The sequence below is a fragment of the Ranitomeya imitator genome, chromosome 5, assembly GCF_032444005.1.
Source record: "Ranitomeya imitator isolate aRanImi1 chromosome 5, aRanImi1.pri, whole genome shotgun sequence".
Lineage (NCBI taxonomy): Eukaryota > Metazoa > Chordata > Amphibia > Anura > Dendrobatidae > Ranitomeya > Ranitomeya imitator.
This window is the reverse complement of record NC_091286.1, coordinates 376,785,949-376,801,967: the sequence shown is the minus strand read 5'-3', so window position 1 is coordinate 376,801,967 and position 16,019 is coordinate 376,785,949. Positions and strand designations below refer to the sequence as shown.

Sequence of the window (16,019 nt, the reverse complement as noted above, 5' to 3'; positions counted from 1 at the left end):
TGGCCGCGGGGGAAAACATATACGGTGTGCACCTACATTGCCGCCGTAAACAACGGCAGGTGATATGTGGGCGGAATCTAGGCCCCGCATGCGCAGTGGCCCAAAGTGAGCGGGCCACTTGCGGCCGTCGGTAATAGGTATGCATAATGGTAGGACACGTATGCAGAGCGTAATGGACTCCTATGCAGGTGATTGGGGGATCACATGGCCATTACTGCTGAGAATAACAGCTACCCTGCAGGAGCACGTGCAAGAGCGGAAATGAGGTAGGACGCTGGGGTTACCTGATAAATTATTTAAGTAAGAGCATTCAGTCCCGTGTCCCACCTTACCAGAATTCTGTGCCCATAACTGGGAGCACTGGACACGAGTGTTACCTGCCGACGCAGGGACTCCCTTATCTTGAAAAGAAAATTCCCCACATATATATTTCAGCTAGTTCCCCTGAGGATTCTCCCCTATGGGAGAGGAAACGCGTAGGGAAGGTTACCTTATCGTGGTGGGTACAATACATTAGACTGACTTGGGAACTGCCCTTGTCAGGGCGGGAGCCACGCAGGGGCACGACTGGGGTAGTATAGAGACATTTTTCTCTCCCTCCCCCCGAGGTATTACAGTGGATACTCCCGGAACAAGGACTATTTGGTGAGACAAAACCATTTTTTTTAAATAGAGCACTGGTTATATGAGCACTTTTTTTGCACTGTTCACAAGCGACGTCATTATCCATTAGATATTTTAACATGGTCTAATAAAAGTTATATTTTAGATTTATATATATGAGTTGTTCTCCCAGCTTATGTGCCTATTGTTGTTTGAGGACCTCTAGGGGTATTATATTTGTATACACCCTATACGTGGCTTATATTGAGTTAACAGTACCATGAATTGCTCAAAAGCAAATACACAGAAGTAATCCACCATCTGAGACTGCGATTGAATACTGGAGACAGTCGATGATCATCCATTATCTTGACTCCCTAACTGTATCTTTGAATGTTAGATTCTCACACAAAAATGCACTAGCTTTTGCCTTATCCTAACTTCATCCTTCATTCATGCTAAAAATGGCTTCAAAAGATTTGGAAAAAAATGCAAAGTCTTTCATGGAGTTTTATGGGTTGGGTGATGTCTCTGTAGAATTAGATTTGTGGTATAATCTGTGGAAAAAGAAGGATTTAGCAGAAGACAAATTAAAGTACATTGAAGTGGCTGCACTTTTGGAGGAGGCATGCACTCTTCATTTTAAGTGCTTTCCCGTCCATCACAGCTACTGCTGAAGGATCTTTCAGTACCCTTCGGAGGGTAAAGACCTTGGGAGAGGACAGACTGACTGGGTTTTATTTGATGAGCGTCCATTGGAAATTCTTCAAGGAAAATCAGGACTGGATTGAAACAAAAGTTTTGAACAAGTTTTCTTCAAACCCAAGTAAAATGATATTAGTATAAGACATGTAATTAGAATAAAAATCTAATTTTTTTGCAAACAAATAAATGTAATAACTAATAAAGCACTGCTATAATTACATATAATTTTCCTAGAAAAATATTTAGAATTGAGAGTCCTCAGTGGTTGATACCTTTTAACGGCTAACTGAAAAGATGGTAACAAATTGCAAGCTTTCGAGACTACATACGTCTCTTTATCAGGCAAATACTAAAACAAGTACTGAAAAATCACATATTTATGCACAACATAGTATAGAAAAAAAAAAGGGAGAAAAACCATGGATAAGCCAGGTGACATGAAGCAGAATTACCATGGGTGATAAACAGTTACGTCCATAAATATTGGGTCAATTCTTAGATAAGGATTGTTTTATTGTCCTGTGATTAGGGTCTCTGTTGTGATGACCCCACATGGTCTGAGGGGCAAGTTCCTTAGTTGATGTAAAAAGACATAAATCCGTGTGACACATTCATTCCTTCAGTGAGAGTGTCAAAGGTCGTCATCAGTTTATATTCCCAGTCTCTTCTGTCTTTCTGCGATTTGAAGTTACCTTTTAGTACAAGTAATTTCATGTCCATAATGTTATGATTTGGGAGACAAAAATATATTGCCACAGGTATATCCATTCTTTTTTCTCTTATTTTATGGCGGTGAGAGTTCATCCTTGTTCTCAGTTTCTGCCCTGTCTCCCCCACATACAGACCCCCAGTTGGACATTTAGTACAAATGATTAGGTACACCACATTAGAAGTGACACAGCTGAAAGTACCTGGGATCTTGTAGTTCTGATGTGAATTGGGGACCTTTATCTTGTCTGTGGTCATTATAAATGGACAGGTTTTACATTTATTCTGGTTGCAAGGAAAGGTACCTGCAGCTGTTGGAGAGGACAGGGAGCTCTTGACAATGATGCTTCTTAGATTTGGGGGCTGCCTAAAACACAGTAGTGGGGGTCTGGAAAAATGGATTGTAAGCGGGCATCTTTTTGTTGCAAAGGTTGTAATTTCCGTGTAGCTCCCCTTAGCACTTCCAGATTTGGATTGTAGGTAACTACTAGAGGTACCCGGTTATTTTCTTCTTTAGCTTTGTAATGTAGCAGGTGATTCCTTGATATTCTGGTGGCTCTTGTGATCTGGTTTTCAATTGTTCTTGGATGGTAGCCCTGATTCAAAAAGGTCTTTCTGAGGCGACCAGGGTGTTCATCCCTATCCATTGGGTTGGAACATATACGATTGTATCTGATGGCTTGGCTGTAGACAACAGAGTTTTTTATGTGTTTTGGATGGAAACTGTCCCATTTAAGGTATGTTGGACGGTCGATTGGCTTCTGATACAGGGATGTATATTTTATTGTTCTGCAGCTTAATGATGGTGTCCAAAAAGTTAATTTCAGTGCAGGAGTAGTTGAGTGTCAAGTTGATGGTAGGATGAAATTGATTAAACTGTTCATGGAATGTCTTTAGCTGTGGCTCAGACTCCGTCCAGATGATTAAAATGTCATCAATGTAGCGGTAGTACACCAGAGGCCTGATGGCACGTGAGGACAAAAAGTCGCTTTCAAGCTTGGCCATGAAAGGACTTGCATACAGTTCAATCTTACCATCAATTTGACACTCAACTACTCCTGCACTGAAATTAACTTTTTGGACACCATCATTAAGCTGCAGAACAATAAAATAGAGACATCCCTGTATCAGAAGCCAATCGACCGTCCAACATACCTTAAATGGGACACCAAAACATGAGGAGATGAATGAAAGCAGCACTCACCCGTGATCTTCAATGATAATATAGTCCTTTATTGACCGTGGCTCAACATTCCCAGCTAGGAACAAGGCAGGTTACAACATGAGGAGGGAGCGGTGAGGGAGGGTGCAGAGACGAGACAGACGACGGCCGTTTCGCGAACAATCGCTTCAACGGGTCCAGTGAGTTGTGTTAGTGACGTCATATCCTTTTATAGGAGTTGACGCCCTACTTACCACATATGCGTGCAATTGACAAATACTAAAAACAACATAACTCATTCTACTATCTCCACATTTTAACGGATCTAAAGGAAAACCGCCATGTCTAATTTATCGTTAAGACCCCAAGCACCTTGTGCGTCAGTTTTTAGAATCCAGTGTGCTTCGCGCTGTAATAATAATTTATTATGGTTTCCTCCTTGCTGAGGGAATTTAACTACCTCTAAGCCGGCAAAACTAAGGGAACTAGGGTCGCCACCATGCGCATCATGTATATGTTTTACCAGGCGCACACGCCCCTTCCCTGTAAGTACAGAGTTAAAGTGCTCGCGAAACCTAACAAATAGGGGTCTTATGGTTTTTCCGATATAAAAACGATGACAAGGGCAGAAAATAACGTATACCACAAATTTACATTTACATGTTATAAAGTCTTTTACGAAATGAAAAAAAGTGCCTATTTTGAGGGGATTAGTAATATTATGGAGGTGACACATACTGCAACCACCGCACCTGAAATTACCTTGCGGGAGCGATTTTTTGATCCAGCTGCTGGTGTCAGCAGACAGCCGGTGCTTTACTACCAAGTCGCCCAAATTTACTGTTCGTTTATAGGCAAAACGCGGGATACAGGTGGTTAAATCGCGAAAAGCGGTATCATTTTTAATCACGTGCCAATTTTTTCGGATGGCTGCATGGATGTTATCATCAAGTGGACTATGTTTAAATAAAAAAGTAAAAGTCCCGTTTTCTTTACGATTAGTCAACATAGTATTATTTCCTCTACTCTTATTTCTCCCTTTCCTTAAAAGATCAGCTTGGGTTAAATTGGCGGCCCTTTGTTCTGCCTTATGCAGTATGTGATTGGGATAACCTCTATTTCTAAAGCGCAATTTGAGATCCTCCAGTTGTTTTATGTAATTTTCCTCACAATTATTAATTTTTCTTAATCTTACCATCTGACTATATGGGATACCACACTTAGTGTGAGCTGGATGAGCGCTCTGAAAATGCAACACATTATTAGTCGCCGTTGTTTTTCTGTGGACACTAGTTTTGATACTGCCTTCCTCTATCTCAATTTTTACATCCAGAAATTCTAGTTGCTTATCTCCAAATACAGACGTAAATTTCATATTTTGATCGTTGTTATTATTTAAGAAGCTGACAAAATCGTTAAACGTGGGTTCACCTCCATCCCACACAATAAAAACGTCATCCGCGAAACGCAGATAAAGGCGTATATGTTTTAGGTATGGATTTAGGGCTCCGGTGATGTGCTTTTCCTCGAACGCTGCAAGAAACAGGTTCGCGAAAACGCACGCCACCGGGGTACCCATCGCGGTACCGACCCTTTGACTGTACCATTTATCCAAGAATTTAAAGGTGTTATTGCACAGCACAAATTCAAGTCCTTCCAGCACAAACGAAACAAAGTCATGATCTTTGTCTGTATTAAGAAGAATACGTTGGATAGCTTCCAAGCCTCTTTGTTGTGGTATTCTCGTATACAGATTAACAATGTCTATCGAAGTTAGGGCGAAGGTGGGTTGCCAAACAAAGTTCTTAAGCGCCAATAAGAAGTCACCTGAATCTTTGACGAACGAAGGTATTTTCAACAATAGGGGTTTCAACAACCAATCTAAAAACTGGGATAACGGCTCAGTCACTGAATTCTTCCCTGAAACTATTGGGCGTCCAGGGGGACGCTCTGCATTCTTATGAATCTTTGGGATACTGTACCAGGTAGGGAAATGTGGGAATTCAGGTATTAATTTTTCTGCTCGCTTTTTAGAAATGGTCCCCTTTTCTACATATTTTCGTAACAGTGTTCTTAGTTTTTGTTTGATCCTATTAGTCGGATTATTAGGTAAAAGCGAATATGTGCTGGAGTCATTTAGTTGGGACAAAGCCTCGTCGATGTAATACGCTTTATCTAAAATAACGAGGTTACCGCCTTTATCGGCTTTTCTAATGATTACATCGTCCCACCTCTGTATTTCTTTCAGGGCTCTTTTCTCTTCAAATGACAAATTGGATTGAGGTTGTCTATATAATAATGCCTCTATGTCTTTGATCACCAACTCCTGAAAAAGATCTATATTATTACCGGGTGAGATAGGAGGCATCCAGCTAGATTTTGTACCCCCTGTAAACGGGTTTGCTGGACCATGTTTAAAAGCTATTTGCCGATCATCATGAACCTCTTCAGCGTCCTCACTTAACCCCGCTAGTAGTGTACTCATTTCAATATCCCCTTGATCCATAACAGGATATACCATAAAGCCCAAAGATCCCACTGTGGCTGGTGTATCTGTAGAGACTGAGCTGGCCTGATTATCCTTACATTTAGAAAAGTGTTTATGTAAATGTAGCTTTCTAACACCTTTAAATAAATCAATTTTGAAATCATTTAAGTCAAAAGCCTCAGGCAGACAAAAATTAACCCCTCGTGAGAGAACTTTTATTTGATCCCCTGTAAGCATTCTTTGTGATAAATTAATGACTTGGAGCGAGTCATCTGGGTGGCTATCCTCACTACGTGTCTCTAACGTCTCCAAGACACTTGTTTGCGCTTCTTCCAAGCGCTTTTTTCTTCTGCCGCCTCGCCGGATTTTTTTCCTCCTAAAGGGATTGGAGTATTAACCGGTGCTGGGAGTGGAAGTGTGGCATTAGAGGTGGAAGCCACTTCTTCTCCACCCTCCTCCGTAGCGCTGGAATCTGAGTCTGTAATCCATCCATTGCGAGACGTTTTCTGATATTTAGAAAATTTCTTAGAACGAAACCGGGAAAAAGGTTTTTTAGGCTTATTTTGATTCCATGAAAAAATCTGTCCTGAATCAAAATCCCGCTTATCTCTGAGAAATTTCTCTTTTTTCTTTTCTTTCGTGTCCATCTGGACTACGATCAATTTTTTCTCTAACTTTTTCTCAAAGGATCTAAAATTATCCACACTTATGCGGGAGGAGAGTTCACATTTAGATTTTTCCAATTGTTCACAGATAAATTTATAGTCTTTCTCATTCTGAGTGGTGACTAATTGTAGCAGGTTTCGAGAGCACTCAAGATGAATTTGCTCCCATGCTTTCAAAAAGCCAGGATCCTCCTTAAACTGCGAAATCTCTTTAAATACTCTTAAACCTCTCGGGACACGATTACAATCCATATAAGACTTTAGAGACTTAATTGTCCAATAAAGGCGAATTTCTTTTTCTGCCAGATTCTGGATTTTAACTTCCAGAGACTTGGTGCTTATCAGCTCCAGTTCATCTTTGTGGTTACAATCCGTAAAAAACTCCCCCGCTCCCTCTCTTGTGCATGCACCGCCCCGTCTTCAGAAGAAGCTTACCTCGTCTGGTCTCTAAGGAGAATTTGTGGAGGTCTGAATGTGAGAAAGCTCGTTCAGTGCCGATCGACTGACCTCTTGTGACTGTGTATCCTTAAATGGGACAGTTTCCATCCAAAACACATAAAAAACTCTTTTGTCTACAGCCAAGCCATCAGATACAATCATATATGTTCCAACCCAATGGATAGGGATAAACACCTTGGTCACCTCAGAAAGACCTTTTTGAATCAGGGCTACCATCCAAGAACAATTGAAAACCAGATCACAAGAGCCACCAGAATATCAAGGAATCACCTGCTACATTACAAAGCTAAAGAAGAAAATAACCGGGTACCTCTAGTAGTTACCTACAATCCAAATCTGGAGGTGCTAAGGGGAGCTGCACGGAAATTACAACCTTTACTACAAAAAGATGCCAGCTTACAATCCATTTTTCCAGACCCACCACTACTGTGTTTTAGGCAGCCCCCAAATCTAAGAAGCATCATTGTCAAGAGCTCCCTGTCCTCTCCAACAGCTGCAGGTACCTTTCCTTGCAACCAGAAAAAATGCCAAACCTGTCCATTTATAATGACCACGGACAAGATAAAGATCCCCAATTCACATCAGGACTACAAGATACCAGGTACTTTCATCTGTGTCACTTCTAATGTGGTGTACCTAATTATTTGTACTAAATGTCCAACTGGGGGTCTGTATGTGGGGGAGACAGGGCAGAAACTGAGAACAAGGATGAACTCTCACCGCCATACAATTAGAGAAAAAAGAATGGATACACCTGTGGCAATACATTTTTGTCTCCCAAATCATAACATTATGGACATGAAATTACTTGTACTAAAAGGTAACTTCAAATCGCAGAAAGACAGAAGAGTCTGGGAATATAAACTGATGACGACCTTTGACAGTCTTAATGCAGGAATGAATGTGTCACACGGATTTATGTATTTTTACATCAACTAAGGAACTTGCCCCTCAGACCATGTGGGGTCATCACAACAGAGACCCTAATCACAGGACAATTAAACAATCCTTATCTAAGAATTGGCCCAATATTTATGGACGTAATTGTTTATCATCCATGGTAGTTCTGCTTCATGTCACCTGGCTTATCCATGTTTTTTTTCCCCTTTTTTTTTTCTATACTATGTTGTGCATAAATATGTGATTCTTCAGAATTTGTTTTAGTCTTTGCCTGATGAATAGACCTGAGTAGTCTCGAAAGCTTGCAATTTATTACCATCTTTTCAGTCAGCCATTAAAAGGTATCAACCACTGAGGACTCTCAATTCTAAATATATTTCTATCTACTGGCTAACACGGTACCAAGATATATTTCTTTCCTGTATATAATTTTCTTAACATTTTTGTTTCATTCACCTTTTTCGTTCTAAAATTTTACAACCTGAACGACCATGGCTTGCCCCCCACCCCTAATTTTGATCCTGGGTACGCCCATGCCTATTCATACATACATACATTTGGCACTGTCTAATAACACACCAATTTCACCGTATTAAAATATATATATATATATATATATATATATATATATATATATATATATCAGGATTTAATTTGGTGTAGTAGCATAAGTTCTGCACAGATTCAACCATTCAACCAACATATGTCAAACTTATGAGACATTAGTCGTGGTCATGAAGGGCTCATAGGTTCTAAACACCTTGCTTGGATCTTTGAGGTCCAATTTTTATCCTCGTGAAGGTTTTATTGTATTGATAAATACATTTTGGATTTTACCCTCACCAAGCTGTGAAGCCAGATTTGTGCAGTAAGTGAATACATTTCAGCGTTCTCGTGCTGTGTCTCCTACTCCAGACACATGCAGAATACATGGATTTTGCTATTAGCCAGTGAATTTCTGTGGAACGCGACGGTTCTAGTTTGCTTTCATCTACCACTGATTATTCCTGCTGAACATATGCATTTTTTATTCCATTAATTTTTGTTATCTCCCCTGATGTGCTTTCTATGCCCTTGGAGTATATTTCTGGAACAGATTTGAAATACACATCAAGTTTCTTATGTGGAATCTCAGAGATTTCTAGAGATAATCAACACTATTCTAATGGCATTGATTGCGATGTGCAGCTGTGCAAGTGAACAACGAGGTCACAATAGTGAAGATCAAACATCTCTGGTTTACAATTTAATTTCCAGGGACTATGTTACATGGAAACTCCAATAAATATGGGAAGTATTCATAATTACAGAAGTTGTAGAATACATTTCAGTAATCTATTACTTGGTGGAATCTTTCCATTTTTTTTAAATTTGAAAATCATGAAATAAACATTATTACCGTATATACTCAAGTATAAGCCGAGATTTTCAGCCAATTTTTTGGGACTGAAAGTCCCCCTCTTGGCTTATACTCGAGTCATACCCAGGGATCGGCAGGGGAGGGTGAGCGGGGGCTGTCTAATATTACTCACCTGCCCCTGGTGCGGTCCCTGCAAGTCCCTGGTTCTCCTGGCGTCTCAGCTTCTTCCTGTAATGAGCGGTCACATGGTACCGCTCATTACAGTAATGAATATGAGGCTCCACCTCCCATAGACATTGGTATCTATTTTTACTTTTGAAGTTTACCGGTAGCTGCTGCATTTCCCACCCTAGGCTTATACTTGAGTCATTACGTTTTCCCAGTTTTTTGTGGCAAAATTAGGGGGGTCAGCTTATACTCGGGTCGGCTTATACCCGAGTATATACGGTACTTTTATTTCTGGTAAAGGTCCTAATATTAGATTAATTTAAATAAAACCTAATTCCATTCCGGTATATTAAAGTGAAATCTAACTCCATTTAAATTCTCATGTTAAATAGTAGTCAGTACACCGCCACCATCATTTACAGTGATTCTGATTAACACCACATAAAGTACAGCTGTTCTAGTAGAGTTTTTCTGACATTTTCTTGGTTTTATTTTACAGCAAAAGCCATGGTCCGTAAACAGCTTACAAAACAGCAGAGGGATCTCATTGTTGAGATTTTCAGTCAGGAGAAGGGTACAAAAGAATTTCCAAGGCATTGGATATACCATGGAATACTGTTATTGGGAACCTGTCAAGTGAAAAAAATGCTATTAACCTGCAGATATGGGGTTAAGCTGCAGGTTAATAGCTCTTTGAACCTGTCCGATGCCGGCACATAGACCCCCGCTGCCAGGAGGAATTAATTTTATTCCTCCCGGCAGCATTCCGAGTTCAGTCATAGAGGTGGAGTCGGCACCAGGTTCAATCACCGCTCTGTGTATGGGAGAAAACCGGCTGTATCTGCGTCCCTGACATTGACTGACCGCTAGTTCTAATGCTGAGCTGCTGTCAGTAACAGTCAGGGCGCGGTTACAGCCGCTCTCTATACAAACAGCGATGACTGAACCTGTGCTGGCGCCATCCCTGTGACTGCAGTTACCCGAACTCTACCGGGAGGAATAAAATGAACTTCCTCCCGGCAGCAGGGATCTAAATGCTGGCGCCAGGCAGAATGCTATTAACTTGCTGATTAGCCCAACATCTGCAGGTTAATAGCGTTTTCTCACGTGACAGGTTCCCTTTCAAATGGGCATCAACAAAATGGCTTAAATTTGGCATATCAGTGACATTACCTAGAACTGGAAGTTCATATAAAATGTATGAAAAAGCAAGAGGAAAATGATCCCGGAGGGATCTAAAAGCCCTTCAGTAACATTAAAGAAGCTGCAGGAATTAATGGCACGTATTGGTTGTGTACTGCCTAACAATCTCCTGCTTTTTTCATATGTCTGGACTGTCAGTTAGGGTACCAAGAAACTTGAATTCAAATGAAAATCTGTGGGCTGACCTGAAGAGGGCGCTGTACACAGGAGACGCCACACAATCTAAGAGATTTGGAGAAGTAGGGCAAGGAAGAGTGGGCAAAAATTTCCAACTCTAAATGTGCCACACCAATAGACTCCTACTATAAAAGACTGGATGCTGTCATAAATTCAAAGGGAATATCAACAATTAGTTTAAGGAAGTGCATATTTATGCAACCACATTATTTTAGTTCTTTATTTTTATTTGTCCACCTGAAAAGATTTTAGTTTCATTTTTCAATTGAATTGTACAGATTATAGGTGACATTAAAAGTGGAAAAAGTTCTGAAATTATTCTTCTTATGACAAAAAAATGGAATATTAACAGGGGTGTGTAGACTCTTTATAACCATTGTACATGACACTATCCAGGGTTTATGAAGATGAGATATTGTTATCATAGGGGAAAACTTCTAAAGTTTGGAAGTTATACCCTATCCATAGGATAGGGATACCTTTCTGATTGCTGGGGGTCAAACCGCAGGAACCCCAAGAACAGGGGCTATGAAGAGCCCTGTCTGTATCGAGCGGAGGTTGATTATGTGCACTGCTGCTCTCTTTATACGTATCGGAGTGATGAAGACCAGCCGAGCGCTGCTCTCAGCTATCTCCAGTAGTCCCATTAAGAATGAATAGAGAGGCAGTGCAAGTGATCCATCTCAGCGCCATTCATATTACAAAGCATCGGGATCGATGGGTGAGAGTCCTAGAGGTCGGATCCCAGTACTGAGAATGTGATCCCCATCCCATTTATAGTTGATAACTTCCAAACTTGAAAGCATTTCTAAGATAGCAGGTAATTTATTTTTACCTGCATAGTTAACTATACACACTAAATAATCCTAGTTTTGAGAAGATGTAGATGTCAGACGCATCGAAGAGTGGCTGGTTTCCCTCCCCTTATGGAATGAACATGCATGCTCAGCCGATATCACAGGGCATTTTTACGCTCTAGATTCGGGATGAATAGATGCCACCCAAAAACAGCTGCCTGTATATTGTCTCTGTAGATTCATCCGGTCAGCATTGGATTATTGTGACCTTGCAGGTTCTGCGTATTGAGCTTTAAATAATGTGTCCTTCATCAGTACATAATAAAGAAACATCTTATAATGACATGTGCCATAGGTTGGCGAATGTTCATCTGATCACTGTTTACCATGACAAACACACGAAAAGAATAATTGGAAAACACATGCTCCCCCTGCTGGAGAAATAGCACAGCACAAGTCCACCACTAAATACAAGCACATGGAGAACGACTTTTAATTAATAGTATACAATTATAGGTACAATATTGTATGTGTATAAATATGTGTTGCTGTCTATGGGTGGTGAGAGTTTGCATTCATAAAGAGATTCATAGACAGGCAGCCATAAACAGACACAAGGAAGATGCAATTTATACTCTATAGGTAAAAAGTAAAAATAAATAAATAAAACACCAACTAAACAATAACAAGACAGCTCATACCTAGTTATGAACTTAGCAAACTTACAAGAAATCCAAAGAACGTTTCAAGAGAAACGAGTCGCGCTAAATCCAGGCATGATATCCAGTATACAACTTTAAATGCATTTATGACATATAAGCTCCTCAATCAGGACAACTAAAGGATGTCCATACAAAATGAACCAAAAGGCGCTATGATCCCACACTACGCGGAACTTTAAATCGGACTTGGCCGGCAGATGGGGGGCTGAACCAAGTTAGTAAACTGCACTGTAGAGGACAGTAAAGGGGTCCCGATGGGCATTACATCCCACCCATGCTTCCTTTTCTTGGTGATTTTAGCATTCAACGTCACTGTATGGCTTTTTCCATAAAAGATGCACATACATGCCCTTCAGAGCAGCAAACATTAATCTGAAATTGGCAAGGCAGGCAGTAGACATGAACGGCTAGAATGTAATGTGAATCTATATAAAATGGGGATGTAAAAGGGCCCCCAACCCCCATCATACACAACATCTTCTAACTGGGAACGTTCCCTAACTTCACTATGTGCAGTATCAGGATGAGCCGTCAGACCTGTGGATATTGGGACACTTGGACAAAATGATTCTGAAATCGGATTTACCAACTTCAGAGCCAGGAGCCTGCTCTGCCCATTCTGGGGGCAATGTCTGTAAATCGGTGGGGAAGCTGTCACTCATGGCAACAGTGAGGACCATTCCCAAACCTTCTGCTGCCCCTTCCCCAGAATAACAGGCGGCAGATGCTGGCACACATAGGGTTACTGTAGGTAGCCAAACACATGTGAGGGAATGCTATAAAGAAGAAGAGGAATGTGGCAAGGACAGAGTTAACCTGAAACCTGCTGTGTGCCAAGTAAGGGCTCCCAGTCTGTGCCTGCATCAGGCAGCACAGCACAGCATGTATATATATATATATATATATATATGCCCAGGCAGGTATACATGAGTGAGGGCTGTGGCAGCGGAACAGTATATATATATATATATATATATATATACCCAGGCAGGTATACATGTGTGAGGCCTGCGGCAGCGGAGCAGTATATATATATATATTTATATATATGTATATATATATATACATATATATATATATATATAAATATATATATATGTGCCCAGGCAGGTATACATGTGTGAGGGCTGCGGCAGCGGAGCAGTATATATATATATATAAATATATATATGTATATATGTGCCCAGGCAGGTGTACAGTGTGAGGGCTGCGGCAGCGGAGCAGTGTATATATATATATGTGCCCAGGCAGGTGTACAGTGTGAGGGCTGCGGCAGCGGTGCAGTGTATATATCTATATGTGCTGGGCAGGTATACACGTGCGAGGGCTGCGGCAGCGGAGCAGTATATATATATATATAAATATATATATGTATATATGTGCCCAGGCAGGTGTACAGTGTGAGGGCTGCGGCAGCGGTGCAGTGTATATATCTATATGTGCTGGGCAGGTATACACGTGCGAGGGCTGCGGCAGCGGAGCAGTATATATATATATATATATATATATATGTGCCCAGGCAGGTATACATGTGTGAGGGCTGCGACAGCGGAGCAGTGTATGTATATATATATATATAAATATATGTGCCCAGGCAGGTATACACGTGCGAGGGCTGCGACAGCGGAGCAGTATATATATATATATATATATATGTGCCCAGACAAGTATACATGTGTGAGGACTGCGGCAGCGGAGCAGTATATATATATATATATATATAAATATATATATATATATATATATATATATATATATGTGCCCAGACAAGTATACATGTGTGAGGACTGCGGCAGCGGAGCAGTATATATATATATATATATATATATATATATATATATATATATATATATATAAATATATATATGTGCCCAGGCAGGTATACACGTGCGAGGGCTGTGGCAGCGGAGCAGTATATATATATGTGCCCAGGCAGGTATAGATGTGTGAGGGCAGTGGAGCTATATATATATATATATATGTGCCCAGGCAGGTATAGATGTGTGAGGGCAGTGGAGCTATATATATATATATATATATAATGTGCCCGGGCAGGTATATATGTGTGAGGGCTGTGGAGCAGTATACATATATATATATATATGTGCCCAGGCAGGTATATATGTGTGAGGGCTGTGGAGCAGTATACATATATATATATTTATGTGCCCAGGCAGGTATATATGTGTGAGGGCTGTGGAGCAGTATACATATATATATATTTATGTGCCCAGGCAGGTATATATGTGTGAGGGCTGTGGAGCAGTATACATATATATATATATATGTGCCCAGGCAGGTATATATGTGTGAGGGCTGTGGAGCAGTATACATATATATATATTTATGTGCCCAGGCAGGTATATATGTGTGAGGGCTGTGGAGCAGTATACATATATATATATTTATGTGCCCAGGCAGGTATATATGTGTGAGGGCTGTGGAGCAGTATACATATATATATATATATATGTGCCCAGGCAGGTATAGATGTGTGAGGGCTGCAGGACTCCGCTCACAGGTACGCCGGCTCCTCTTACCTTCAGCCAGGAGGCGCATTGCATGCACAAAGGATGGGTCCAGGCTGTCCTTCTCTGCCATCAGCTCGGGCAGATATTGCTCCTCTTCCATCACACAGCTTCCACTAACGCCGTCACTGTGAAGTGCGAGGCCCCGAGAAGTCCTAGGGAGGAGGGGAGAGGTGCAGCCGGCGCTCCGGAGCAGGGAGCACAGCAGCCCTGGACACAGCGCCTTCTCCTCTGCCTTCACTGTGTGTCTCCTCGGGAGTGAGTGAGAAGCACAAGGGGAACCATTGTGGCAGCCAGAACGTAAGCGCTCCCCCTGCTGGCGGCCCTGCTAACTGTAATTACAGGCACTGCAAGTCACCTTTCCTCTTCTGCATCCATGGCAGGTACAGGGAGAAATGAGAGATTCCAAGATTTATAGATAAGCATGAGAAAGTACAGTATGTCATATAGTTAGATAGCCGAGATCTGAAAATCAAGGTAGCTAAATATGCATCTAGCTCATAAATCTCAGATCTTGTCATCAGTTCTTCACTATCTGTAAATCTATCTCTCTATCTCTCTATCTCTCTCTCTCTCTCTCTCTATCTCTCTATCTATCTATCTATCTCTATCTATCTATCTATCTCTCTATCTATAAATCTCAGATCTTGTCATCAGTTCTTCACTATCTGTAAATCTATCTATCCCATTATCTATCTATCTATTTATCTATCTATCTATCAATTATCTCTAATCTATCTCTATCATCTACTTAGAAATCAACTTCAAATATACAATGATGTTAAACTAGATCATATATTTATCTATCTGCAATTAACAACAAACAAATAAACATTTGTATTGCGCTTTTCTCACAACTGACCCAAGCATGATTTCTATACGTCTAGCAGTGTTAAGGCCCCTTCACACTAAGCGACGCTGCAGCGATCCAGACAACGATCCAGATCGCTGCAGCGTCGCTGTTTGGTCGCTGGAGAGCTGTCACACAGACCGCTCTCCAGCGACCAACGATGCCGGTAACCAGAGTAAACATCGGGTTACTAAGCGCAGGGCCGCGCTTAGTAACCCGATGTTTACCCTGGTTACCATCCTGAAAGTAAAAAAAACAAACGCTACATACTTACCTACCGCTGTCTGTCCTCGGCGCTCTGCTTCTCTGGTCTGGCTGTGAGTGCAGGGCAGCCGGAAAGCAGAGCGGTGACGTCACCGCTTTGCTTTCTGGCCACTGTGCTCACAGCCAGAGCAGAGAACCAGAGCGCCGAGGACAGACAGCGGTAGGTAAGTATGTAGTGTTTGTTTTTTTTACTTTCAGGATGGTAACCAGGGTAAACATCGGGTTACTAAGCGCGGCCCTGCGCTTAGTAACCCGATGTT

The 16,019-nt window shown here is 41.2% G+C and overlaps 1 protein-coding gene across 4 annotated transcripts in view; it reads right to left on the bottom strand.

Annotated features, from left to right (window-relative positions):
- The window catches only part of KHDRBS2 (KH RNA binding domain containing, signal transduction associated 2), a 718,314-nt gene extending 703,369 nt beyond the window's left edge, over positions 1–14,945 (bottom strand). For 2 of the 4 annotated variants that reach the window (XM_069726705.1, XM_069726704.1), the window contains exon 1: positions 14,658–14,903. In XM_069726705.1, coding sequence (XP_069582806.1) covers positions 14,658–14,748 — 91 coding nt within the window. In that variant the 5' untranslated portion in view covers positions 14,749–14,903. Of the gene's footprint in view, positions 1–14,657 lie in introns of all 4 variants that reach the window. The other 2 variants (XR_011312422.1, XM_069726706.1) reach the window with 2 other exon arrangements.
- Between the last annotated feature and the right edge of the window lie 1,074 nt (positions 14,946–16,019).